The sequence below is a fragment of the Eucyclogobius newberryi genome, unplaced genomic scaffold (genome assembly GCF_026437365.1).
Source record: "Eucyclogobius newberryi isolate DKJ021-1_F unplaced genomic scaffold, fEucNew1.0.hap1 SCAF_17, whole genome shotgun sequence".
In the NCBI taxonomy this organism is placed as follows: Eukaryota; Metazoa; Chordata; class Actinopteri; order Gobiiformes; family Gobiidae; genus Eucyclogobius; species Eucyclogobius newberryi.
Genome location: NW_027315801.1, coordinates 35,301,354 through 35,325,563, shown reverse-complemented (window position 1 = coordinate 35,325,563; position 24,210 = coordinate 35,301,354). Strand labels below are relative to the sequence as shown.

The 24,210-nt window shown below is 54.9% G+C and overlaps 2 protein-coding genes across 2 annotated transcripts in view; both read right to left on the bottom strand.

Annotated features, from left to right (window-relative positions):
• Window positions 1–120: 120 nt before the first annotated feature.
• emd (emerin) lies at window positions 121–10,374 on the bottom strand. The gene is made up of 7 exons (XM_072448593.1): window positions 10,315–10,374; window positions 6,946–7,024; window positions 6,784–6,876; window positions 6,580–6,608; window positions 4,118–4,143; window positions 1,841–2,056; window positions 121–1,026 (listed from the first exon to the last, which is right to left on the bottom strand). Exons 2-7 carry the CDS (start codon window positions 7,022–7,024, stop codon window positions 837–839), a joined length of 633 nt encoding a protein of 210 aa, XP_072304694.1. The 5' UTR covers window positions 10,315–10,374; the 3' UTR covers window positions 121–836.
• Window positions 10,375–18,535: 8,161 nt separating this feature from the next.
• flna (filamin A, alpha (actin binding protein 280)) overlaps window positions 18,536–24,210 on the bottom strand; it is a 65,902-nt gene continuing 60,227 nt past the window's right edge. The window contains exons 39-48 of the mRNA XM_072450204.1: window positions 23,917–24,069; window positions 23,651–23,773; window positions 23,295–23,561; window positions 22,994–23,131; window positions 22,749–22,864; window positions 21,248–21,380; window positions 20,974–21,150; window positions 20,552–20,770; window positions 19,535–19,726; window positions 18,536–18,729 (exon numbers count right to left, since the gene is read on the bottom strand). Of these exons, the coding sequence (XP_072306305.1) occupies window positions 18,545–18,729; window positions 19,535–19,726; window positions 20,552–20,770; window positions 20,974–21,150; window positions 21,248–21,380; window positions 22,749–22,864; window positions 22,994–23,131; window positions 23,295–23,561; window positions 23,651–23,773; window positions 23,917–24,069 (1,703 nt within the window). The 3' untranslated portion in view covers window positions 18,536–18,544. The remainder of the gene's footprint in view (window positions 18,730–19,534; window positions 19,727–20,551; window positions 20,771–20,973; window positions 21,151–21,247; window positions 21,381–22,748; window positions 22,865–22,993; window positions 23,132–23,294; window positions 23,562–23,650; window positions 23,774–23,916; window positions 24,070–24,210) is intronic.

Sequence of the window (24,210 nt, the reverse complement as noted above, 5' to 3'; positions counted from 1 at the left end):
ATTAAACATATTTTGGAATTGAATGTTTCTGTGTAAATCGTGTCGTTTTGTGCCATTTTATAAGAAATATATAAGAAAATGATCAGAATTCAAATTAAAATCAGAATAAAAAAGCATTTATTTTGGTTCGATGCAGTTCGACAGATTTAATCATCAACATGAACAAAAGTCACAATAAAAAACAGTTTATACAAATGTAAAAGAACTAAAATGACTTGAATTGAGAACATGGCTTTAGCGTCTTTGACCGGTTTAAGTTTATTTACATATTTTACTTTGACATAAAACTCTTGAAGCCTGTAATGATAGGATTTTAATTGAACTATTTTATGTCAATTCCACTTTTATTTAGATTTTCCCTTTAAAGGGCTTTTTAGGATTTATAAATAAAACATAAATGAGTTTTAAACCGGTCGAGCGTCAGTTTAAGAAGAAAATGAGGCTAAACGGCGATGAACACATGATGACATCACAGTGTGGGCGTGGTTTAAACACAGGAAACCACCTAAAGCTGTTCTCCTAGTTTATTCTTTGTCAATTTACAATTCCTGAGACATGATAGGAGTTTGTGTTGCTAGGAAACAGTAACTGAAGGTCCTAGTGTGATGTCATGATTTACAACCAGGAAGTAACATTTTAACCCTAAAAAATGTCCAAACAAGGATAAAAAACACGTTCTTGACGTGTTTGAGGAAAAGGAGCAGCTCAAACTCACCTTTTTAACACTTTTAACACTTTAATATTCTCACTTCAGCTCAGGTAAAGATTCTTTTTGGTCGGGCCGTTTTTTGGGAACATTTCTTTGGTTTTGTGCCGTTTTCCGCTCGGACTCGGTTTTACTGCAGCCCGGGACTGTCCTCGGCGCTCATGATGTGGTGCAGGACGTAGCCCGCGGCGGCTAACAGCGCTAACACCAGGACCAGGCGCGTCAGCCCCCACATGAAGCCCCTCTCGCTCTGCGGCTTCTGGGCTTTGGGCGGAGCCGAACTGTGGGCCGGTTTCTGGGCGGAGCTCCGGAGCGAAGGCCTGAGGGCGGAGCCGAACGTTAATACTACAGACACGAAGCGACGACACACTCTACTGCCATCTGGAGGACAAACGCTGCATGTTCACTGTGTCTACTGCCATCTGGAGGACAAACGCTGCATGTTCACTGTGTCTACTGCCATCTGGAGGACAAACGCTGCATGTTCACTGTGTCTACTGCCATCTGGAGGACAAACGCTGCATGTCCACTGTGTCTACTGCCATCTGGAGGACAAACGCTGCATGTTCACTGTGTCTACTGCCATCTGGAGGACAAACGCTGCATGTCCACTGTGTCTACTGCCATCTGGAGGACAAACGCTGCATGTTCACTGTGTCTACTGCCATCTGGAGGACAAACGCTGCATGTTCACTGTGTCTACTGCCACCTGGAGGACAAACGCTGCATGTCCACTGTGTCTACTGCCATCTGGAGGACAAACGCTGCATGTCCACTGTGTCTACTGCCACCTGGAGGACAAACGCTGCATGTCCACTGTGTCTACTGCCACCTGGAGGACAAACGCTGCATGTCCACTCTGGGCTGTTTCTCGTCTGTCACGCCCACAAAGAGCCCGTTTGTCCAGAACTGTGTCCCTGTGGTCAGGAGGGACCAGTGGACTCACAGAGATCACTCCAGACTGGGGCGGAGCTGTTTCAGGTCGTTAGCAGCTGGCTAATGCTAATGCTAATGCTAGCGGCTATAAATGTATTCTAGCCACTAGCATATAAATATAAATATATAAAGCTACACAATAGAAAGACAAAGATGAGATTTGAGTCTGACACGCTCCAGAGGTCAAAGGTCACTCACTCGTGTCGCTGCAGCTCGGCTTCTCTGGCCTCATGGTGGTCATCGTGGTGGTCATGGGCGTGGTCATGGTCGTGGTGGTCGTGGTCATCATGGTCGTGGTCATCATGGTCATCATGGTCGTGGTCATCATGGTCGCAGGCATGGTCATGGGCGTGGTCATGGTGGTCGTGGGCGTGGTCGGTCTGGTTCTGCTGGCTCGTTCCTCGGTGCTTCAGCCTGGATTCAAACACACAAACACGCTCATGGTCGTGGTCATCGTGGTCATCGTGGTCATGGTGGTCGTGGTCATCGTGGTCGTGGTCATCGTGGTCGTGGTCATGGTGGTCGTGGTCATGGTGGTCGTGGTCATCGTGGTTGTGGTCATCGTGGTCGTGGTCATCGTGGTTGTGGTCATCGTGGTCGTGGTCATGGTGGTTGTGGTCATCGTGGTTGTGGTCATCGTGGTCATGGTGGTTGTGGTCATCGTGGTTGTGGTCATCGTGGTCGTGGTCATGGTGGTCGTGGTCATGGTGGTCGTGGTCATGGTGGTCGTGGTCATGGTGGTCGTGGTCATGGTGGTTGTGGTCATCGTGGTTGTGGTCATCGTGGTCGTGGTCAACGTGGTTGTGGTCATGGTGGTCGTGGTCATGGTGGTCGTGGTCATCGTGGTCGTGGTCATCGTGGTTGTGGTCATTGTGGTTGTGGTCATCGTGGTCGTGGTCATCGTGGTTGTGGTCATCGTGGTCGTGGTCATCGTGGTTGTGGTCATCGTGGTCGTGGTCATGGTGGTTGTGGTCATCGTGGTTGTGGTCATTGTGGTTGTGGTCATCGTGGTCGTGGTCATGGTGGTTGTGGTCATCGTGGTTGTGGTCATCGTGGTCGTGGTCATCGTGGTCGTGGTCATGGTGGTTGTGGTCATCGTGGTTGTGGTCATTGTGGTTGTGGTCATCGTGGTCGTGGTCATGGTGGTTGTGGTCATCGTGGTTGTGGTCATCGTGGTCGTGGTCATCGTGGTCGTGGTCATGGTGGTCGTGGTCATCGTGGTTGTGGTCATCGTGGTCGTGGTCATCGTGGTCGTGGTGGTCGTCGTGGTTGTGGTCATCGTGGTCATCGTGGTCGTGGTCATCGTGGTTGTGGTCATCGTGGTCGTGGTCATCGTGGTCGTGGTCATCGTGGTTGTGGTCGTGGTCATCGTGGTCGTGGTCATCGTGGTCATCGTGGTTGTGGTCATCGTGGTCGTGGTCATCGTGGTCGTGGTCATCGTGGTCGTAGTCATCGTGGTCGTGGTCATCGTGGTTGTGGTCGTGGTCATCGTGGTTGTGGTCATCGTGGTCGTGGTCATCGTGGTCGTGGTCATCGTGGTCATCGTGGTCATCGTGGTCATGGTGGTCGTGGTCATCGTGGTCGTGGTCATGGTGGTTGTGGTCATCGTGGTCGTGGTCATCGTGGTCGTGGTCATGGTGGTTGTGGTCATCGTGGTTGTGGTCATCGTGGTTGTGGTCAACGTGGTTGTGGTCATGGTGGTCGTGGTCATGGTGGTCGTGGTCATGGTGGTCGTCGTCATCGTGGTTGTGGTCATCGTGGTCGTGGTCATGGTGGTTGTGGTCATCGTGGTCGTGGTCATCGTGGTTGTGGTCATCGTGGTCGTGGTCATGGTGGTCGTGGTCATCGTGGTTGTGGTCATCGTGGTCGTGGTCATCGTGGTCATCGTGGTCGTGGTCATCGTGGTTGTGGTCATCGTGGTCGTGGTCATCGTGGTTGTGGTCATCGTGGTCGTGGTCATCGTGGTCGTGGTCATGGTGGTCGTCGTGGTTGTGGTCATCGTGGTCATCGTGGTCGTGGTCATCGTGGTCGTGGTCATCGTGGTCGTGGTCATCGTGGTCATCGTGGTTGTGGTCGTGGTCATCGTGGTCGTGGTCATCGTGGTCGTGGTCATCGTGGTCGTGGTCATCGTGGTCATGGTCATCGTGGTCATCGTGGTTGTGGTCATCGTGGTCGTGGTCATCGTGGTCATCGTGGTTGTGGTCATCGTGGTCGTGGTCATCGTGGTCGTAGTCATCGTGGTCGTGGTCATCGTGGTCGTGGTCATCGTGGTTGTGGTCGTGGTCATCGTGGTTGTGGTCGTCGTGGTCATCGTGGTCGTGGTCATCGTGGTTGTGGTCATCGTGGTCATCGTGGTCATCGTGGTCATCGTGGTCATCGTGGTCATCGTGGTCGTGGTCATCGTGGTCATCATGGTTGTGGTCGTGGTCACAGCTCTAAAGTCAGCGCGGTGCTCGGGTTAGAGCCTCTACTCACATGTCTGCAGATCCTTCGAAGCGACTCTGTCCAACACAAACAAACAAACAAACAAACAAACAAACGTGTTATTACAGTTTTCCAATAACAGTTCTATTTTTGAAGCAGTTTGAATGACTTTGTACAAATTGAGGGTGTGGTCAGGGGTCAGAGGGTGTGGTCTGACGTGTGGTCAGGGGTGGGAGGGTGTGGTCAGGGGTCAGAGGGTGTGGTCAGGTGGTCAGGGGTCCGGAGAGTGTGGTCAGGGGTCAGAGGGTGTGGTCAGGGGTCAGAGGGTGTGGTCAGGGGTTGGAGAGTGTGGTCAGGGGTCAGAGGGTGTGGTCAGGTGGTCAGGGGTCCGGAGAGTGTGGACAGGGGTCAGAGGGTGTGGTCAGGGGTCAGAGGGTGTGGTCAGGGGTCAGAGGGTGTGGTCAGGGGTCAGAGGGTGTGGTCAGGTGGTCAGGGGTCAGAGGGTGTTGTCAGGGGTCAGAGGGTGTGGTCAGGGGTCAGAGGGTGTGGTCAGGGGTTGGAGAGTGTGGTCAGGGGTCAGAGGGTGTGGTCAGGGGTCAGAGGGTGTGGTCAGGTGGTCAGGGGTCGGAGAGTGTGGTCAGGGGTCAGAGGGTGTGGTCTGACGTGTGGTCAGGGGTCAGAGGGTGTGGTCAGGGGTCAGAGGGTGTGGTCAGGTGGTCAGGGGTCAGAGGGTGTGGGCAGGGGTCAGAGGGTGTGGTCAGGGGTCAGAGGGTGTGGTCAGGGGTCGGAGGGTGTGGTCAGGGGTCAGAGGGTGTGGTCAGGGGTCGGAGAGTGTGGTCAGGGGTCAGAGGGTGTGGTCTGACGTGTGGTCAGGGGTGGGAGGGTGTGGTCAGGGGTCAGAGGGTGTGGTCAGGTGGTCAGGGGTCCGGAGAGTGTGGTCAGGGGTCAGAGGGTGTGGTCAGGGGTCAGAGGGTGTGGTCAGGGGTTGGAGAGTGTGGTCAGGGGTCAGAGGGTGTGGTCAGGTGGTCAGGGGTCCGGAGAGTGTGGACAGGGGTCAGAGGGTGTGGTCAGGGGTCAGAGGGTGTGGTCAGGGGTCAGAGGGTGTGGTCAGGGGTCAGAGGGTGTGGTCAGGTGGTCAGGGGTCAGAGGGTGTTGTCAGGGGTCAGAGGGTGTGGTCAGGGGTCAGAGGGTGTGGTCAGGGGTTGGAGAGTGTGGTCAGGGGTCAGAGGGTGTGGTCAGGGGTCAGAGGGTGTGGTCAGGTGGTCAGGGGTCGGAGAGTGTGGTCAGGGGTCAGAGGGTGTGGTCTGACGTGTGGTCAGGGGTCAGAGGGTGTGGTCAGGGGTCAGAGGGTGTGGTCAGGTGGTCAGGGGTCAGAGGGTGTGGGCAGGGGTCAGAGGGTGTGGTCAGGGGTCAGAGGGTGTGGTCAGGGGTCGGAGGGTGTGGTCAGGGGTCAGAGGGTGTGGTCAGGGGTCGGAGAGTGTGGTCAGGGGTCAGAGGGTGTGGTCTGACGTGTGGTCAGGGGTGGGAGGGTGTGGTCAGGGGTCAGAGGGTGTGGTCAGGGGTCAGAGGGTGTGGTCAGGGGTTGGAGAGTGTGGTCAGGGGTCAGAGGGTGTGGTCAGGTGGTCAGGGGTCCGGAGAGTGTGGACAGGGGTCAGAGGGTGTGGACAGGGGTCAGAGGGTGTGGTCAGGGGTCAGAGGGTGTGGTCAGGGGTCAGAGGGTGTGGTCAGGTGGTCAGGGGTCAGAGGGTGTTGTCAGGGGTCAGAGGGTGTGGTCAGGGGTCAGAGGGTGTGGTCAGGGGTTGGAGAGTGTGGTCAGGGGTCAGAGGGTGTGGTCAGGGGTCAGAGGGTGTGGTCAGGTGGTCAGGGGTCGGAGAGTGTGGTCAGGGGTCAGAGGGTGTGGTCTGACGTGTGGTCAGGGGTCAGAGGGTGTGGTCAGGGGTCAGAGGGTGTGGTCAGGTGGTCAGGGGTCAGAGGGTGTGGGCAGGGGTCAGAGGGTGTGGTCAGGGGTCAGAGGGTGTGGTCAGGGGTCGGAGGGTGTGGTCAGGGGTCAGAGGGTGTGGTCAGGGGTCGGAGAGTGTGGTCAGGGGTCAGAGGGTGTGGCCAGGGGTCAGAGGGTGTGGTCAGGGGTCAGAGGGTGTGGTCAGGGGTCAGAGGGTGTGGCCAGGGGTCAGAGGGTGTGGTCAGGGGTCAGAGGGTGTGGTCAGGGGTCAGAGGGTGTAGTCAGGGGTCAGAGGGTGTGGTCAGGGGTCGGAGGGTGTGGTCAGGGGTCAGAGGGTGTGGTCAGGGGTCGGAGAGTGTGGTCAGGGGTCAGAGGGTGTGGCCAGGGGTCAGAGGGTGTGGTCAGGGGTCAGAGGGTGTGGTCAGGGGTCAGAGGGTGTGGTCAGGGGTCAGAGGGTGTGGTCAGGGGTCAGAGGGTGTGGTCAGGGGTGGGAGGAAGGCTTAATTTATAGAATATCATCACAATCAACAAAATTATTCATTAATTTAAATCTTTAAAAAACGTTCAGTCTCACCGGGCTGTAAGTGATGTAAGTGACCACTTCTGCAGGAGAGAGAGAGTTTAGAACTAAAGAGACTAAACCAGGACTAAACCAGTCTAAACCAGGACTAAACCAGTCTAAACCAGGACTAAACCAGGACTAAACCAGGACTAAACCAGGACTAAACCAGTCTAAACCAGACTAAACCAGACTAAACCAGTCTAAAGCAGGACTAACCCTCTTCTCTGTAGTAGGTCTTGTCAGACGAGTTGGGAGCTGCTTCCTTCATGGCCTTCTCCAGTTTCTTCTCGTACAGTTTCCTCGTGGATTCTGAACATAATTTTTATCATTATTTTAACGACACAAATCACAACCTGATGTTCTTAAAGTGTTTTGTACCAACAACAGGCCCGTGTTTGATCCCGAAGTCTGAGAGAAGAGAACTGATCTCAGACGCACTCTTGTCACTCAGAGACATCTGCAACACACAAGGACAAAGGCATCACAACTGACACACACGCACGCACACTTTAGTCCTGGTTTAGCCCTGGTTTAGTCCTGGTTTAGACCTGGTTTAGACCTGGTTTAGACCTGGTTTAGTCCTGGTTTAGACCTGGTTTAGACCTGGTTTAGTCCTGGTTTAGTCCTGGTTTAGACCTGGTTTAGTCCTGGTTTAGTCCTGGTTTAGACCTGGTTTAGACCTGGTTTAGCCCTGGTTTAGTCCTGGTTTAGACCTGGTTTAGTCCTGGTTTAGACCTGGTTTAGCCCTGGTTTAGTCCTGGTTTAGTCCTGGTTTAGACCTGGTTCAGTCCTGGTTCGGACCTGGTTTAGACCTGGTTTAGTCCTGGTTTAGACCTGGTTTAGACCTGGTTTAGTTCTGGTTTAGTCCTGGTTTAGTCCTGGTTTAGTCCTGGTTTAGACCTGGTTTAGCCCTGGTTTAGTCCTGGTTTAGTCCTGGTTTAGACCTGGTTTAGACCTGGTTTAGACCTGGTTTAGTTCTGGTTTAGTCCTGGTTTAGTCCTGGTTTAGACCTGGTTTAGCCCTGGTTTAGTCCTGGTTTAGTCCTGGTTTAGACCTGGTTTAGACCTGGTTTAGTCCTGGTTTAGACCTGGTTTAGACCTGGTTTAGACCTGGTTTAGTCCTGGTTTAGACCTGGTTTAGACCTGGTTTAGTCCTGGTTTAGTCCTGGTTTAGACCTGGTTTAGTCCTGGTTTAGTCCTGGTTTAGACCTGGTTTAGACCTGGTTTAGCCCTGGTTTAGTCCTGGTTTAGACCTGGTTTAGACCTGGTTTAGACCTGGTTTAGCCCTGGTTTAGCCCTGGTTTAGTCCTGGTTTAGTCCTGGTTTAGTCCTGGTTTAGACCTGGTTTAGTCCTGGTTTAGTCCTGGTTTAGACCTGGTTTAGTCCTGGTTTAGACCTGGTTTAGTCCTGGTTTAGTCCTGGTTTAGACCTGGTTTAGACCTGGTTTAGCCCTGGTTTAGTCCTGGTTTAGACCTGGTTTAGTCCTGGTTTAGACCTGGTTTAGCCCTGGTTTAGTCCTGGTTTAGTCCTGGTTTAGACCTGGTTCAGTCCTGGTTCGGACCTGGTTTAGACCTGGTTTAGTCCTGGTTTAGACCTGGTTTAGACCTGGTTTAGTTCTGGTTTAGTCCTGGTTTAGTCCTGGTTTAGTCCTGGTTTAGACCTGGTTTAGCCCTGGTTTAGTCCTGGTTTAGTCCTGGTTTAGTCCTGGTTTAGACCTGGTTTAGACCTGGTTTAGTTCTGGTTTAGTCCTGGTTTAGTCCTGGTTTAGTCCTGGTTTAGACCTGGTTTAGCCCTGGTTTAGTCCTGGTTTAGTCCTGGTTTAGACCTGGTTTAGACCTGGTTTAGTCCTGGTTTAGACCTGGTTTAGACCTGGTTTAGACCTGGTTTAGACCTGGTTTAGTCCTGGTTTAGACCTGGTTTAGACCTGGTTTAGTCCTGGTTTAGTCCTGGTTTAGACCTGGTTTAGTCCTGGTTTAGTCCTGGTTTAGACCTGGTTTAGACCTGGTTTAGCCCTGGTTTAGTCCTGGTTTAGACCTGGTTTAGACCTGGTTTAGCCCTGGTTTAGTCCTGGTTTAGCCCTGGTTTAGTCCTGGTTTAGACCTGGTTTAGACTTTCTTTAGCCCTGGTTTAGTCCTGGTTTAGACCTGGTTTAGACTTTCTTTAGTCCTGGTTTAGACCTGGTTTAGCCCTGGTTTAGTTCTGGTTTAGCCCCGGTTTAGTCCTGGTTTAGACCTGGTTTAGCCCTGGTTTAGTTCTGGTTTAGCCCCGGTTTAGTCCTGGTTTAGACCTGGTTTAGCCCTGGTTTAGTCCTGGTTTAGACCTGGTTTAGCCCTGGTTTAGTCCTGGTTTAGTCCTGGTTTAGACCTGGTTCAGTCCTGGTTTAGTCCTGGTTTAGACCTGGTTTAGCCCTGGTTTAGTCCTGGTTTAGACCTGGTTTAGCCCTGGTTTAGTCCTGGTTTAGACCTGGTTTAGCCCTGGTTTAGTCCTGGTTTAGTCCTGGTTTAGACCTGGTTCAGTCCTTTAGCCCAGAGTGAAGGACGTCTGCGATTGGAGGATCAGAGTAAAGACATGGAGGTGGGCGTGGCTGCTCCGCCCACTGCAGATGCACAACAACAATGACGGAAGTAACTGGGAAGGAAGAAGAAGAGGAAGAAGAAGAAGAAGAGGAAGAAGAAGAAGAAGAAGAGGAAGAAGAGGGAGGAAGAAGAAGAGGAAGAGGAAGGAGGAAGAAGAAGAGGGAGAAGAAGAAGAGGAAGAAGAAGAGGAAGAGGAAGAAGAGGAAGAAGAGGGAGAAGAAGAAGAGCAAGAAGAGGGAGGAAGAAGAAGAGGAAGAGGAAGGAGGAAGAAGAAGAGGGAGAAGAAGAAGAGGAAGAAGAAGAGGAAGAAAAGGAAGAAGAGGGAGAAGAAGAAGAGGGAGGAAGAAGAAGAGGGAGAAGAAGAAGAAGAAGAAGAAGAAGAAGAAGAAGAAGAAGAAGAGGAAGAAAAGGAAGAAGAGGGAGAAGAAGAAGAGCAAGAAGAGGGAGGAAGAAGAAGAGGAAGAAGAAGAAGAGGGAGGAAGAAGAAGAAGAAGAAGAAGAAGAAGAAGAAGAAGAAGAAGAAGAAGAAGAAGAGGAAGAGGAAGGAGGAAGAAGAAGAGGAAGAAGAAGAAGAAGAAGAAGAAGAGGGAGGAAGAAGAAGAAGAAGAAGAAGAAGAAGAAGAAGAAGAAGAAGAAGAAGAAGAAGAGGAAGAGGAAGGAGGAAGAAGAAGAGGAAGAAGAAGAAGAAGAAGAAGAGGAAACTGATCAAAATACTAATGATTTTAAGTTAAAATCAAGCAACTATTTTTAATTTCCAGGGTCAAAATGTCAGTGAGAAAAGAAAACTAAACGACATTTTTTTTCTAGCCTCAAAGTTGTATTTCCGCTTCATAACGTGTGTAATACGTGTGTAATACGTGTGTAATACGTGTGTAACATAAGTGTAGTTAACGTGAATAAACTAGAGTGAGTGTTTGTGTCATAAAGTGTGTTAAATGTGTTTAAAGCAGCTCTGACGTCACTCACGTGAGTTTAATCACGTTTAATCACGTTATTTTCAACTAAATTCATGGATTTACAAAGTTCCTGTTCAAACTTAAAAACACCGAGTCAAATTTAAACTAAAGACTATTTAAACTACATTTAAACTCTAGACTTAAAGTTCACACAGAATGAAAGACTCTTAAACTCGCTCTTTTTCACTCAAACGCGTCACAAAACTTGAAACTCACTTTTATCGCGGGAGCTGCAGTTTTCACAGCGAATCCGGAGAAAATCTCTGACTCAAACTGCGCAGCGTCTGTGCGTCATTACGTCACTGCGTCATGCGTCATTACGTCATTACGTCACTGCGTCATTACGTCAGTACGTCGGTGCGTCAGTGCGTCAGCGCGTTGGAATCTGGATTACGTAACGTGACACGCCCTCATTTGTTCTGTACTTTTAACGTGTTTATTGTTTCAGCTTCCGGTCGTTTTTGTCACGTTTTGTCTCCTGAAGGAGAGCGCCTCCTGCAGGAGAGCGAGCGCCTCCTGCAGGAGAGCGCCTCCTGCAGGAGAGCGCCTCCTGCAGGAGAGCGCCTCCTGAAGGAGAACGCCTCCTGAAGGAGAGCGCCTCCTGAAGGAGAACGCCTCCTGAAGGAGAGCGAGAGCGAGCGCCTCCTGCAGGAGAGCGCCTCCTGAAGGAGAACGCCTCCTGAAGGAGAGCGAGCGCCTCCTGCAGGAGAGCGCCTCCTGCAGGAGAGCGCCTCCTGCAGGAGAGCGCCTCCTGAAGGAGAACGCCTCCTGAAGGAGAGCGAGAGCGAGCGCCTCCTGCAGGAGAGCGCCTCCTGAAGGAGAACGCCTCCTGAAGGAGAGCGAGAGCGAGCGCCTCCTGCAGGAGAGCGCCTCCTGAAGGAGAACGCCTCCTGCAGGAGAGCGCCTCCTGAAGGAGAACGCCTCCTGAAGGAGAGCGAGAGCGAGCGCCTCCTGCAGGAGAGCGCCTCCTGAAGGAGAACGCCTCCTGAAGGAGAGCGAGCGCCTCCTGCAGGAGAGCGCCTCCTGCAGGAGAGCGCCTCCTGAAGGAGAACGCCTCCTGAAGGAGAGCGAGAGCGAGCGCCTCCTGCAGGAGAGCGCCTCCTGAAGGAGAACGCCTCCTGAAGGAGAGCGAGAGCGAGCGCCTCCTGCAGGAGAGCGCCTCCTGAAGGAGAGCGAGAGCGAGCGCCTCCTGCAGGAGAGCGCCTCCTGAAGGAGAGCGAGAGCGAGCGCCTCCTGCAGGAGAGCGCCTCCTGAAGGAGAACGCCTCCTGCAGGAGAGCGCCTCCTGAAGGAGAACGCCTCCTGAAGGAGAGCGAGAGCGAGCGCCTCCTGCAGGAGAGCGCCTCCTGAAGGAGAACGCCTCCTGAAGGAGAGCGAGCGCCTCCTGCAGGAGAGCGCCTCCTGCAGGAGAGCGCCTCCTGAAGGAGAACGCCTCCTGAAGGAGAGCGAGAGCGAGCGCCTCCTGCAGGAGAGCGCCTCCTGAAGGAGAACGCCTCCTGAAGGAGAGCGAGAGCGAGCGCCTCCTGCAGGAGAGCGCCTCCTGAAGGAGAACGCCTCCTGAAGGAGAGCGAGAGCGAGCGCCTCCTGCAGGAGAGCGCCTCCTGAAGGAGAACGCCTCCTGAGGGAGAGCGAGAGCGAGCGCCTCCTGCAGGAGAGCGCCTCCTGAAGGAGAGCGCCTCCTGAAGGAGAGCGAGAGCGAGCGCCTCCTGCAGGAGAGCGCCTCCTGAAGGAGGACGCCTCCTGAAGGAGAGCGAGAGCGAGCGCCTCCTGCAGGAGAGCGCCTCCTGAAGGAGAGCGCCTCCTGAAGGAGAGCGAGAGCGAGCGCCTCCTGCAGGAGAGCGCCTCCTGAAGGAGAACGCCTCCTGAAGGAGAGCGAGAGCGAGCGCCTCCTGCAGGAGAGCGCCTCCTGAAGGAGAGCGCCTCCTGCAGGAGAGCGCCTCCTGAAGGAGAACGCCTCCTGAAGGAGAGCGAGAGCGAGCGCCTCCTGAAGGAGAACGCCTCCTGAAGGAGAGCGAGCGCCTCCTGCAGGAGAGCGCCTCCTGCAGGAGAGCGCCTCCTGCAGGAGAGCGCCTCCTGAAGGAGAACGCCTCCTGAAGGAGAGCGAGAGCGAGCGCCTCCTGCAGGAGAGCGCCTCCTGAAGGAGAACGCCTCCTGCAGGAGAGCGCCTCCTGAAGGAGAACGCCTCCTGAAGGAGAGCGAGAGCGAGCGCCTCCTGCAGGAGAGCGCCTCCTGAAGGAGAACGCCTCCTGAAGGAGAGCGAGCGCCTCCTGCAGGAGAGCGCCTCCTGCAGGAGAGCGCCTCCTGAAGGAGAACGCCTCCTGAAGGAGAGCGAGAGCGAGCGCCTCCTGCAGGAGAGCGCCTCCTGAAGGAGAACGCCTCCTGAAGGAGAGCGAGAGCGAGCGCCTCCTGCAGGAGAGCGCCTCCTGAAGGAGAGCGAGAGCGAGCGCCTCCTGCAGGAGAGTGCCTCCTGAAGGAGAACGCCTCCTGCAGGAGAGCGCCTCCTGAAGGAGAACGCCTCCTGAAGGAGAGCGAGAGCGAGCGCCTCCTGCAGGAGAGCGCCTCCTGAAGGAGAACGCCTCCTGAAGGAGAGCGAGCGCCTCCTGCAGGAGAGCGCCTCCTGCAGGAGAGCGCCTCCTGAAGGAGAACGCCTCCTGAAGGAGAGCGAGAGCGAGCGCCTCCTGCAGGAGAGCGCCTCCTGAAGGAGAACGCCTCCTGAAGGAGAGCGAGAGCGAGCGCCTCCTGCGGGAGAGCGCCTCCTGAAGGAGAACGCCTCCTGCAGGAGAGCGCCTCCTGAAGGAGAACGCCTCCTGAGGGAGAGCGAGAGCGAGCGCCTCCTGCAGGAGAGCGCCTCCTGAAGGAGAGCGCCTCCTGAAGGAGAGCGAGAGCGAGCGCCTCCTGCAGGAGAGCGCCTCCTGAAGGAGAACGCCTCCTGAGGGAGAGCGAGAGCGAGCGCCTCCTGCAGGAGAGCGCCTCCTGAAGGAGAGCGCCTCCTGAAGGAGAGCGAGAGCGAGCGCCTCCTGCAGGAGAGCGCCTCCTGAAGGAGGACGCCTCCTGAAGGAGAGCGAGAGCGAGCGCCTCCTGCAGGAGAGCGCCTCCTGAAGGAGAACGCCTCCTGAGGGAGAGCGAGAGCGAGCGCCTCCTGCAGGAGAGCGCCTCCTGAAGGAGAACGCCTCCTGAAGGAGAGCGAGAGCGAGCGCCTCCTGCAGGAGAGCGCCTCCTGAAGGAGAACGCCTCCTGCAGGAGAGCGCCTCCTGAAGGAGAACGCCTCCTGAAGGAGAGCGAGAGCGAGCGCCTCCTGCAGGAGAGCGCCTCCTGAAGGAGAACGCCTCCTGAAGGAGAGCGAGCGCCTCCTGCAGGAGAGCGCCTCCTGCAGGAGAGCGCCTCCTGAAGGAGAACGCCTCCTGAAGGAGAGCGAGAGCGAGCGCCTCCTGCAGGAGAGCGCCTCCTGAAGGAGAACGCCTCCTGAAGGAGAGCGAGAGCGAGCGCCTCCTGCAGGAGAGCGCCTCCTGAAGGAGAGCGAGAGCGAGCGCCTCCTGCAGGAGAGCGCCTCCTGAAGGAGAACGCCTCCTGCAGGAGAGCGCCTCCTGAAGGAGAACGCCTCCTGAAGGAGAGCGAGAGCGAGCGCCTCCTGCAGGAGAGCGCCTCCTGAAGGAGAACGCCTCCTGAAGGAGAGCGAGCGCCTCCTGCAGGAGAGCGCCTCCTGCAGGAGAGCGCCTCCTGAAGGAGAACGCCTCCTGAGGGAGAGCGAGAGCGAGCGCCTCCTGCAGGAGAGCGCCTCCTGAAGGAGAACGCCTCCTGAAGGAGAGCGAGAGCGAGCGCCTCCTGCAGGAGAGCGCCTCCTGAAGGAGAGCGCCTCCTGAAGGAGAGCGAGAGCGAGCACCTCCTGCAGGAGAGCGCCTCCTGAAGGAGAACGCCTCCTGAAGGAGAGCGAGAGCGAGCGCCTCCTGCAGGAGAGCGCCTCCTGAAGGAGAGCGCCTCCTGCAGGAGAGCGCCTCCTGAAGGAGAACGCCTCCTGAAGGAGAGCGAGAGCGAGCGCCTCCTGCAGGAGAGCGCCTCCTGAAGGAGAACGCCTCCTGAAGGAGAGCGAGCGCCTCCTGCAGGAGAGCGCCTCCTGCAGGAGAGCGCCTCCTGAAGGAGAACGCCTCCTGAAGGAGAGCGAGAGCGAGCGCCTCCTGCAGGAGAGCGCCTCCTGAAGGAGAACGCCTCCTGAAGGAGAGCGAGAGCGAGCGCCTCCTGCAGGAGAGCGCCTCCTGAAGGAGAACGCCTCCTGCAGGAGAGCGCCTCCTGAAGGAGAACGCCTCCTGAAGGAGAGCGAGAGCGAGCGCCTCCTGCAGGAGAGCGCCTCCTGAAGGAGAACGCCTCCTGAAGGAGAGCGAGCGCCTCCTGCAGGAGAGCGCCTCCTGCAGGAGAGCGCCTCCTGAAGGAGAACGCCTCCTGAAGGAGAGCGAGAGCGAGCGCCTCCTGCAGGAGAGCGCCTCCTGAAGGAGAACGCCTCCTGAAGGAGAGCGAGAGCGAGCGCCTCCTGCAGGAGAGCGCCTCCTGAAGGAGAGCGAGAGCGAGCGCCTCCTGCAGGAGAGCGCCTCCTGAAGGAGAACGCCTCCTGCAGGAGAGCGCCTCCTGAAGGAGAACGCCTCCTGAAGGAGAGCGAGAGCGAGCGCCTCCTGCAGGAGAGCGCCTCCTGAAGGAGAACGCCTCCTGAAGGAGAGCGAGAGCAAGCGCCTCCTGCAGGAGAGCGCCTCCTGAAGGAGAACGCCTCCTGAAGGAGAGCGAGAGCGAGCGCCTCCTGCAGGAGAGCGCCTCCTGAAGGAGAACGCCTCCTGCAGGAGAGCGCCTCCTGAAGGAGAACGCCTCCTGAAGGAGAGCGAGAGCGAGCGCCTCCTGCAGGAGAGCGCCTCCTGAAGGAGAACGCCTCCTGAGGGAGAGCGAGAGCGAGCGCCTCCTGCAGGAGAGCGCCTCCTGAAGGAGAGCGCCTCCTGAAGGAGAGCGAGAGCGAGCGCCTCCTGCAGGAGAGCGCCTCCTGAAGGAGAACGCCTCCTGAGGGAGAGCGAGAGCGAGCGCCTCCTGCAGGAGAGCGCCTCCTGAAGGAGAGCGCCTCCTGAAGGAGAGCGAGAGCGAGCGCCTCCTGCAGGAGAGCGCCTCCTGAAGGAGGGCGCCTCCTGAAGGAGAGCGAGAGCGAGCGCCTCCTGCAGGAGAGCGCCTCCTGAAGGAGAACGCCTCCTGAGGGAGAGCGAGAGCGAGCGCCTCCTGCAGGAGAGCGCCTCCTGAAGGAGAACGCCTCCTGAAGGAGAGCGAGAGCGAGCGCCTCCTGCAGGAGAGCGCCTCCTGAAGGAGAGCGCCTCCTGAAGGAGAGCGAGAGCGAGCGCCTCCTGCAGGAGAGCGCCTCCCTCAGGAGAGCGCCTCCTGAAGAAGAACGCCTCCTGAAGGGAGAGCGAGTGCCTCCTGAAGGAGAACGCCTCCTGAAGGAGAGAGAGTGCCTCCTGAAGGAGAGCGCCTCCTGTAGGAGAGCGAGCGCCTCCTGAAGGAGAACGCCTCCTGAAGGAGAGAGAGTGCCTCCTGAAGGAGAGCGCCCCCTGAAGGGGCTTTTAGACTCCTCCTCCATTTAGACTCCTCCTTCTCCTCCCACATTTAGACTCCTCCTCCTCCTCCTCCCACCTTTAGACTCCTCCTTCTCCTCCCACATTTAGACTCCTCCTCCTCCCACCTTTAGACTCCTCCCACCTTTAGACTCCTCCTTCTCCTCCCACATTTAGACTCCTCCTCCTCCCACCTTTAGACTCCTCCTCCTCCTCCCACCTTTAGACTCCTCCTCCTCCTCCCACCTTTAGACTCCACCTCCTCTGAACACGCCGGACACACGAATGGTCTTAAAATCCTCTCAAGAGGATTCACTTTCTGACGCTGTTGTACAAACACTAAAGAGGTGGAGGGTCAGCGCCTGCTCGTCTCCATGGAGATGTGTCATCAAACCAGTCTTAAACCAGTCTTAAACTTGCTCCGACAGGATTCAGAAACGCTCCAAACACATTTACAGTTGGAGCACACGCAGCGTTTAAAGAGGGCGTGGTCTTTATACTTTTGGATCATGGGAAACGTAAATATCAATTTTACTTTTAATTTTCAACATTTCATCACAAACTGCAATTTAAGACTTTATAATGACAGGAAGTGGAGCCGAGTCCCTCTGCGATGTCATCAGTGTGATGTCATCAGTGTGATGTCATCAGTGTGATGTCGTCAGTGTGATGTCATCAGTGTGATGTCGTCAGTGTGATGTCGTCAGTGTGATGTCATCAGTGTGATGTCGTCAGTGTGATATCATCAGTGTGATGTCGTCAGTGTGATGTCATCAGTGTGATGTCAGTGTGATGTCATCAGTGTGATGTCGTCAGTGTGATGTCATCAGTGTGATGTCAGTGTGATGTCATCAGTGTGATGTCAGTGTGATGTCATCAGTGTGATGTCGTCAGTGTGATGTCATCAGTGTGATGTCAGTGTGATGTCATCAGTGTGATGTCATCAGTGTGATGTCGTCAGTGTGATGTCATCAGTGTGATGTCAGTGTGATGTCGTCAGTGTGATGTCATCAGTGTGATGTCAGTGTGATGTCGTCAGTGTGATGTCATCAGTGTGATGTCAGTGTGATGTCATCAGTGTGATGTCATCAGTGTGATGTCGTCAGTGTGATGTCATCAGTGTGATGTCAGTGTGATGTCGTCAGTGTGATGTCGTCAGTGTGATGTCAGTGTGATGTCATCAGTGTGATGTCAGTGTGATGTCAGTGTGATGTCGTCAGTGTGATGTCAGTGTGATGTCAGTGTGATGTCATCAGTGTGATGTCATCAGTGTGATGTCATCAGTGTGATGTCATCAGTGTGATGTCGTCAGTGTGATGTCATCAGTGTGATGTCAGTGTGATGTCGTCAGTGTGATGTCAGTGTGATGTCATCAGTGTGATGTCATCAGTGTGATGTCAGTGTGATGTCGTCAGTGTGATGTCGTCAGTGTGATGTCATCAGTGTGATGTCAGTGTGATGTCATCAGTGTGATGTCGTCAGTGTGATGTCGTCAGTGTGATGTCGTCAGTGTGATGTCGTCAGTGTGATGTCGTCAGTGTGATGTCGTCAGTGTGATGTCGTCAGTGTGATGTCGTCAGTGTGATGTCATCAGTGTGATGTCATCAGTGTGATGTCATCAATGTGTCGTCAGTGTGATGTCGTCAGTGTGATGTCGTCAGTGTGATGTCATCAGTGTGATGTCATCAGTGTGATGTCATCAATGTGTCGTCAGTGTGATGTCGTCAGTGTGATGTCGTCAGTGTGATGTCATCAGTGTGCGACACATGGTTGGACTAAATAAAGGGGTTTTATGGTCTTATTGTGTCGGTGCAGAACTGTTGTTTATGTGGAGTGTGGCTCTTGTTTAGTCTTGTTGCTATGGTAACAGCTTTGGAATCACCTCTGTCATATTTATGCTCACGTCCAACAGGAAGTGCAATTATAAACTTTACAAACGACTGGAGAGAAAACAAACTGCACAGACGTGACAGAAAATACTTAAACTTTATTGTGTATCAAAATACTGTCGAACAAACACTTTTAAACCTTTAATAGGACAAGATGCATCATTTATTTCAACGACATAAGGCACACGGCGAGTTTAGAGCGGCGAGCGCGTGAAAGCTCAAAGAAGCAAAAAAACTCACTTTTCTTTTGTAACATTCGGTTTTTCCAGATGAACTTTTCTGAGATCGTTCCCTTTTTAAGACTTTTAACAAACGCTCGGAGTGCGGGGCCAAACGCTCGGAGTGCGGGGCCAAACGCTCGGAGTGCGGGGCCAAACGCTCGGAGTGCGGGGCCAAACGCTCGGAGTGCGGGGCCAAACGCTCGGAGTGCGGGGCCAAACGCTCGGACTCTAACACGTCACAATCGGAGCAAAAGCGACTAATGAAGAGCTTTATTTGGAGTCGTTTCATCAGCAGTAAAAACACTTGAAACTCAAAATTCCCCTTTAAAAAAACACCAGAAACTGAACGTGGTGTGAAACTGAACCATCGAAGCGTTTTTCTGTGTGATTTTTGTTGATTTTTTCAGTGCAAAACGGTAAATATCTTTAAAAAAAAGCCAGAATCAGACGTGTTTTTCGGCTTCAACTGGACAAAAAACACATTAGAACGAAGCACAAAGAAGATCGGAGCGAAGGACTTTTTAAACTTTCTGCAGAGCGAAAACGTGACGACTCGTGATCATTAAAGGTGCGGTTTCCATGGTTACGTGGCTGAAGTTGACGAGCGGAAAGTGGAGGCTTCACGCGTTAAAGAGTGACCGATCGTTCCTCTAGGGGGCGCGGTGCGGTCAGCCCACGGTGCGGTCAGCCCACGGTGCGGTCAGCCCACGGTGCGGTCAGCCCACGGTGCGGTCAGACCACGGTGCGGTCAGACCACGGTGCGGTCAGACCACGATGCGGTAGGGGCTGCCCGGGATGTGCTCCTCGCCCCACTTGACCACCAGAACGTACTCGCCCTTCTCCTTCAGCTGGTAGCTCACGTTGTACACGCGGTTGCCCAGATGTTTGACCAGGATCTCCTCACAGGGAACTTTAGGACCGTCCACTCCGACCAGGAGCATGTTCCGACCTGAGGGGGAGGACAGCGGTCAGTAGACACGTCAGAGAGAGAGGACAGCGGTCAGTGGATACGTCAGAGAGAGGACAGCGGTCAGTGGACATGTCAGAGAGAGGACAGCGGTCAGTGGACATGTCAGAGAGAGAGGACAGCGGTCAGTGGACATGTCAGAGAGAGGACAGCGGTCAGTGGATACGTCAGAGAGAGGACAGCGGTCAGTGGACATGTCAGAGAGAGGACAGCGGTCAGTGGACATGTCAGAGAGAGGACAGCGGTCAGTGGACATGTCAGAGAGAGGACAGCGGTCAGTGGATAGGTCAGAGAGAGAGGACAGCGGTCAGTGGATACGTCAGAGAGAGGACAGCGGTCAGTGGACATGTCAGAGAGAGGACAGCGGTCAGTGGACATGTCAGAGAGAGGACAGCGGTCAGTGGACATGTCAGAGAGAGAGGACAGCGGTCAGTGGATACGTCAGAGAGAGGACAGCGGTCAGTGGACATGTCAGAGAGAGGACAGCGGTCAGTGGATAGGTCAGAGAGAGAGGACAGCGGTCAGTGGATACGTCAGAGAGAGGACAGCGGTCAGTGGACATGTCAGAGAGAGGACAGCGGTCAGTGGACATGTCAGAGAGAGGACAGCGGTCAGTGGACATGTCAGAGAGAGGACAGCGGTCAGTGGATAGGTCAGAGAGAGAGGACAGCGGTCAGTGAACTGCTGCCACAAGGACCTAATGGACATTCAATGACCCTTGACCGCTTCAGTGTCTGTGAAACTAAAGCTCCGTGGTGCTGGACACATGAAACCCTGACCATCGTACCTGCTTTGCTGCAGTCCACGCTGAAGCTGTTCTTCTGCCCGATGAAGCCTTTGGTCAGGCCCTGACCTTTGGCCACGACTCGGCCGGCGTCAGAAGTGGGCGCGGCCTGAGAGCAGCTGATGGAGCGGGTCAGAGGGTCGACCATCACGGAGGACGTCTCGTGCATGCTGTGGCTGGACACCAGCTTAGAACCTGCACCAACAGAGGTTACCGTTCCTTCTGAAGGCACCAGGAGAACTCCAGGAGAACACCAGGAGAACTCCAGGAGAACTCCAGGAGAACTCCAAGAGAACTCCAGGAGAACTCCAGGAGAACTCCAGGAGAACTCCAGGAGAACTCCAGGAGAACTCCAGGAGAACTCCAGGAGAACTCCAGGAGAACTCCAGGAGAACTCCAGGAGAACACCAGGAGAACTCCAGGAGAACTCCAGGAGAACTCCAGGAGAACACCAGGAGAACACCAGGAGAACTCCAGGAGAACTCCAGGAGAACTCCAGGAGAACTCCAGGAGAACTCCAGGAGAACACCAGGAGAACTCTAGGAGAACTCTAGGAGAACACCAGGAGAACACCAGGAGAACTCCAGGAGAACACCAGGAGAACTCCAGGAGAACTCCAGGAGAACTCCAGGAGAACTCCAGGAGAACACCAGGAGAACTCTAGGAGAACACCAGGAGAACTCCAGGAGAACACCAGGAGAACACCAGGAGAACTCTAGGAGAACACCAGGAGAACTCCAGGAGAACACCAGGAGAACTCTAGGAGAACACCAGGAGAACTCCAGGAGAACACCAGGAGAACACCAGGAGAACTCCAGGAGAACACCAGGAGAACACCAGGAGAACTCCAGGAGAACTCCAGGAGAACTCCAGGAGAACACCAGGAGAACTCCAGGAGAACTCCAGGAGAACACCAGGAGAACTCCAGGAGAACTCCAGGAGAACACCAGGAGAACTCCAGGAGAACATGTCCCTCGAGTGGACGACCGTCCTACGACCGTCCCCGAGTGGATGACTCACCTGTGATCTTGGCCTTGTAGGGACTCCCCACGATGTGATAAGGCCCCCCGTATTTGATGGAGATCAGGTAGTTCCCGGGGGCCATGGGCGTGTAGGTGACCCTGTAGCCCTCAGCGCACTCCACACAGTCCATCTTCACTTTGGACGGTCCATCGATGGTCACGGCCAGAGCCCCAGGCCCCGCCTTACTCGTGTTCACCACGAACTCACACGCCGTGCCTGAGACGCAACAGCGCCATCGTTAGGACAAGACATGTCACTGCAGTGCAATGTCCCCCGAAACACTGAACCGGGCCTGAACCGGGTCTAAACCAGGTCTCCCCCAGGCCCCTCCCTCCAGCCCCTCCCCAGGACTCACCTGTGGTTCCTCCCTCCAGGCCCCTCCCCCTGGCCCCCCCCTCCAGCCCCTCCCCAGGACTCACCCGTGGTTCCTCCCTCCAGGCCCTGACCGTAGGCGGACACCATCCCCGGGTCCCCGGCCTGACCCGTCTCTCCGACCCGGATCTTGAAGGGACTGCCCGGGATGTGGCTGCCGTTGAACTTCACGTCGATCAGGTACAGACCATTCTCTCTGGGGATGAAGCGCACGGCGTACTTATCTGAGAGAAGAGAAGAAGAAGAAGAAGACGGTAGGATTAGAATAATGAGGCACTACAGGTCCAGATGATGTTCTTGGATGTTCCTTGATGTTCTTACCTTGGTCGATCTCGGTCACGCAGCAGTCCTCCAGCGCTCCGGACGGGCTGTGCACTTTGGCGTCGATCACTCCCTTGGCTCCGTTCAGGCTGACGGCGAAGGAGGCGGGCTGGTTCACCTTCAGACCAGACTCCTGCTCCAAACACACTCACAAGCTCAGCAAAAAGCATCTCCACCAGCACAAGAAGGACGCGTCTGAGTTAGCGTTTAGGTTCCTTACCCCGAGAGCGCTAACAGGGCTAAAGAGAAGGCTGCGAGAAGAGAGAAGGTTCAGAGCAAAGTGAAGGAGGGAACAGGAGTCGTTAAACATGTGAAGATAAAGTAATAAAAGAACGTGTGCTTCTATTACTGAACATATTACACCTTTAAACATGTCCAGGAGCATCACGTCAGAAGACTGTGGGATTTACAGGGATTTACGGGCGCCGTTGTGGGATGTGGCAACGAGCATTAGGCCAACATGAGGCGGCGAGTGCGGCGCGGAGCACGGGGAGTGCGTACGGGGGAGCACGGTGCGCTGTGATCACGGCGCGCAGTGGCCAGCGCGAGGGAGCACCCGCCCCGCTCCCCGCGCTGGCCACGGCGCGCCCTGGACCATGTGGATTGAGTAAACAAACATGTAACATTATTTGGAGAATTCATAACTTCTACTGATAAACAAGCCAAAGGATGTTCAGATGTTCACTAAAGGTGAGCAGGTCCATCAAGCTACTATTGTTTTATCAGCGCGTTAACATTTTATGTGAAGCCAGTCTTTCGTCTTGAGGGGGGGAGGGGGTCCAGAGAGACGGAAAAAATTACGTCTTTTCAGCTTCAACCCATTTCGAGAAGATCCCTTACGAGTGGCGCTGTGGTGAGTTTTGCCATAAGAGGCGTACAATCATCCTGTTTGTAAAAGTGAGTGAGTGGCAGAAGGAAAAGCACAGTTGCAGCCCACGTGGCACCTCTTTAGCCCTTTAGCGCCCCCTGTCTGTGAGATGAAGAGCTGTTGGGAGCCTTTAGAATGAGGCGCGAGTCACACACACAGTCCTGTGTTTTCTGAGGCCTCTCGGAGCAACAGCGCAGCAGCTAACCCTAATGCTAACGCTAAGGCTAACGCTAAGGCTAACGCCGTCACCATCCTTTTTCTACAAAACCCTTTAACACTAGGACTAAGGCAGTAATAGTCATAGAACCATAGTTACATTAGTAAAAGAAATCATAAATCTGACCAGACTCATCACTTTTAACCAGAACTGAAACGTACAATCTTTTGTTTGTCCTTTTCGTTTTGAACTTCCCTGGTTTTAACATCCTTGGAAAAGAAAGGAACAAATAATTGAATAAGGTTTTAAACAAAGAAGACATTATAAATTAGAATATCTTTGAGAGGATAAAGTCTCAAACTACAAAAGGACAATATTAGCGCAGGGCATTAGCCGTCATAGCACTGCTGCTGCCTGTTGTTCCGAGTCAGGCCTGCGGGGGCGCTCCTGGACGTGTGTGCGTCTCAGAGCCTCACCTGAAGACTGGCAACAGTGAGTCGCCGGGCGTCGTCGGAGGGCGAGGCCACGGGGACGATGAAGGGGCTGTCGGGGATGTGCTCCTCGTTGAAGCGGATGGACACTTCATAATCTCCTGCAAACACCAACACACGGGTCAAATGCCATTATACTAGACGAGTCTGGACGGGCATCAGGCAAAATGTTGGAGCAGTGTCCATTTTGTCTGTCCCTTTAACCCCATCACAGTGGTTCTGGTCCTCACCCGGCTCCTGGACGATGTAGGAGACGCCGCTTGACCCGTCCTTTCGGTCTTCAAAGGAGATCTCTGCTTTGCTGGGCCCTTCCACGGCGATGCTCAGGCCCCCGGCCCCGGCCTCTCGGGTCCAGATGCTGAACTCGGCTGAAGCACAGGAGACCGGGTCAAATACAGACGCTACACGCAGTACTTGACCAGTCCAGTACTTGTTACACGCAGTACTTGACCAGTCCAGTACTTGTTACACACAGTACTTGACCAGTCCAGTACTTTGTGGTTGACCTGTGCCAGGACCAGTAAAACTCACCTGGGACTCCGGCCTCGGCCCGCTCCAGGCCCGGCCCTCCGGCTCGGACTTTGTGGGCCCCTCCCTCGCCCAGGGGCCCCACGGTGAACTGGAAGGGGCTCCCGGGGACGTGGGCCCCGTTGTACTTGACGGAGACGGTGTGGATGCCGGTCTCCGTGGGGACGAAGCGGATGCAGTAGGTGTTGTTCTCGCCCTCCATGATCTCGGCTTTGTGGATCTGACCCGAGGGACTGGTCACCTGAGCGGTCATGTCCGCGATGCTGATCTCTGGAGGAAAACGGGAACGTAACGGGTCAGAACCGGGCCACGGCGAGTGCGTTGTGCGGTCGAGCCTTGGTCCGGTCAGGGTTCTGTACCTGGGATCTTGAGGCTGAGGTCGCACTGGCTGCCCACGTTGGCCACGGACGCCGCTCTTCTCTTCCTGGTGATGCTCTCCTTCATCCTGCCCTCGCCGGTCACCTTCACCGTGAACGCGCTGCCTGAAAAACACAAACGACAGAGCGTGAGGACGAGCGTCGGGCAGGGCGAACGGGCCTCGGCGGGCGAACGGGCCTCGGCGGGCGAACGGGCCTCGGCGGGCGAACGGGCCTCGGCGGGCGAACGGGCCTCGGCGGGCGCGCACCTGGGACGTGCTGGTCGGCGAACTTGATGTTGATGATGTAGTTCCCGGGCTCCGTGGGGCAGTAGGTCACTTTACAGGTGCCGTCCTCCTGGTCCTCTGTGTTTATGTCCACTTTACTGGGGCCCTCGATGGAAAGGCTCAGGCCCCCGTAACCTGAGGACAGAAGGTGACCTCAACTCAAAAACAGACCAAAGTCCGTCTTACTTCTTAAACTAAACAAAAATCTAAAAAGGCCTTCAGTGTGAAAGAGTCGGATTAAACCTTTTCCTACAGTAACCAATCTGTGGTGTGGAT

What these genes read in the sequence shown, in the direction of transcription:
- emd (XM_072448593.1), bottom strand. Translation starts at nt 7,024, where the DNA reads ATGTCTCTGAGTGACAAGAGTGCGTCTGAGATCAGTTCTCTTCTCTCA. An exon ending in CAAACACGGGCCTGTTGTTG is followed by an intron (nt 6,877 to 6,945) that starts GTACAAAACACT and finishes AATTATGTTCAG; the next exon opens with AATCCACGAGGAAACTGTAC. An exon ending in CTTACATCACTTACAGCCCG is followed by an intron (nt 4,144 to 6,579) that starts GTGAGACTGAAC and finishes TGTGTTGGACAG; the next exon opens with AGTCGCTTCGAAGGATCTGC.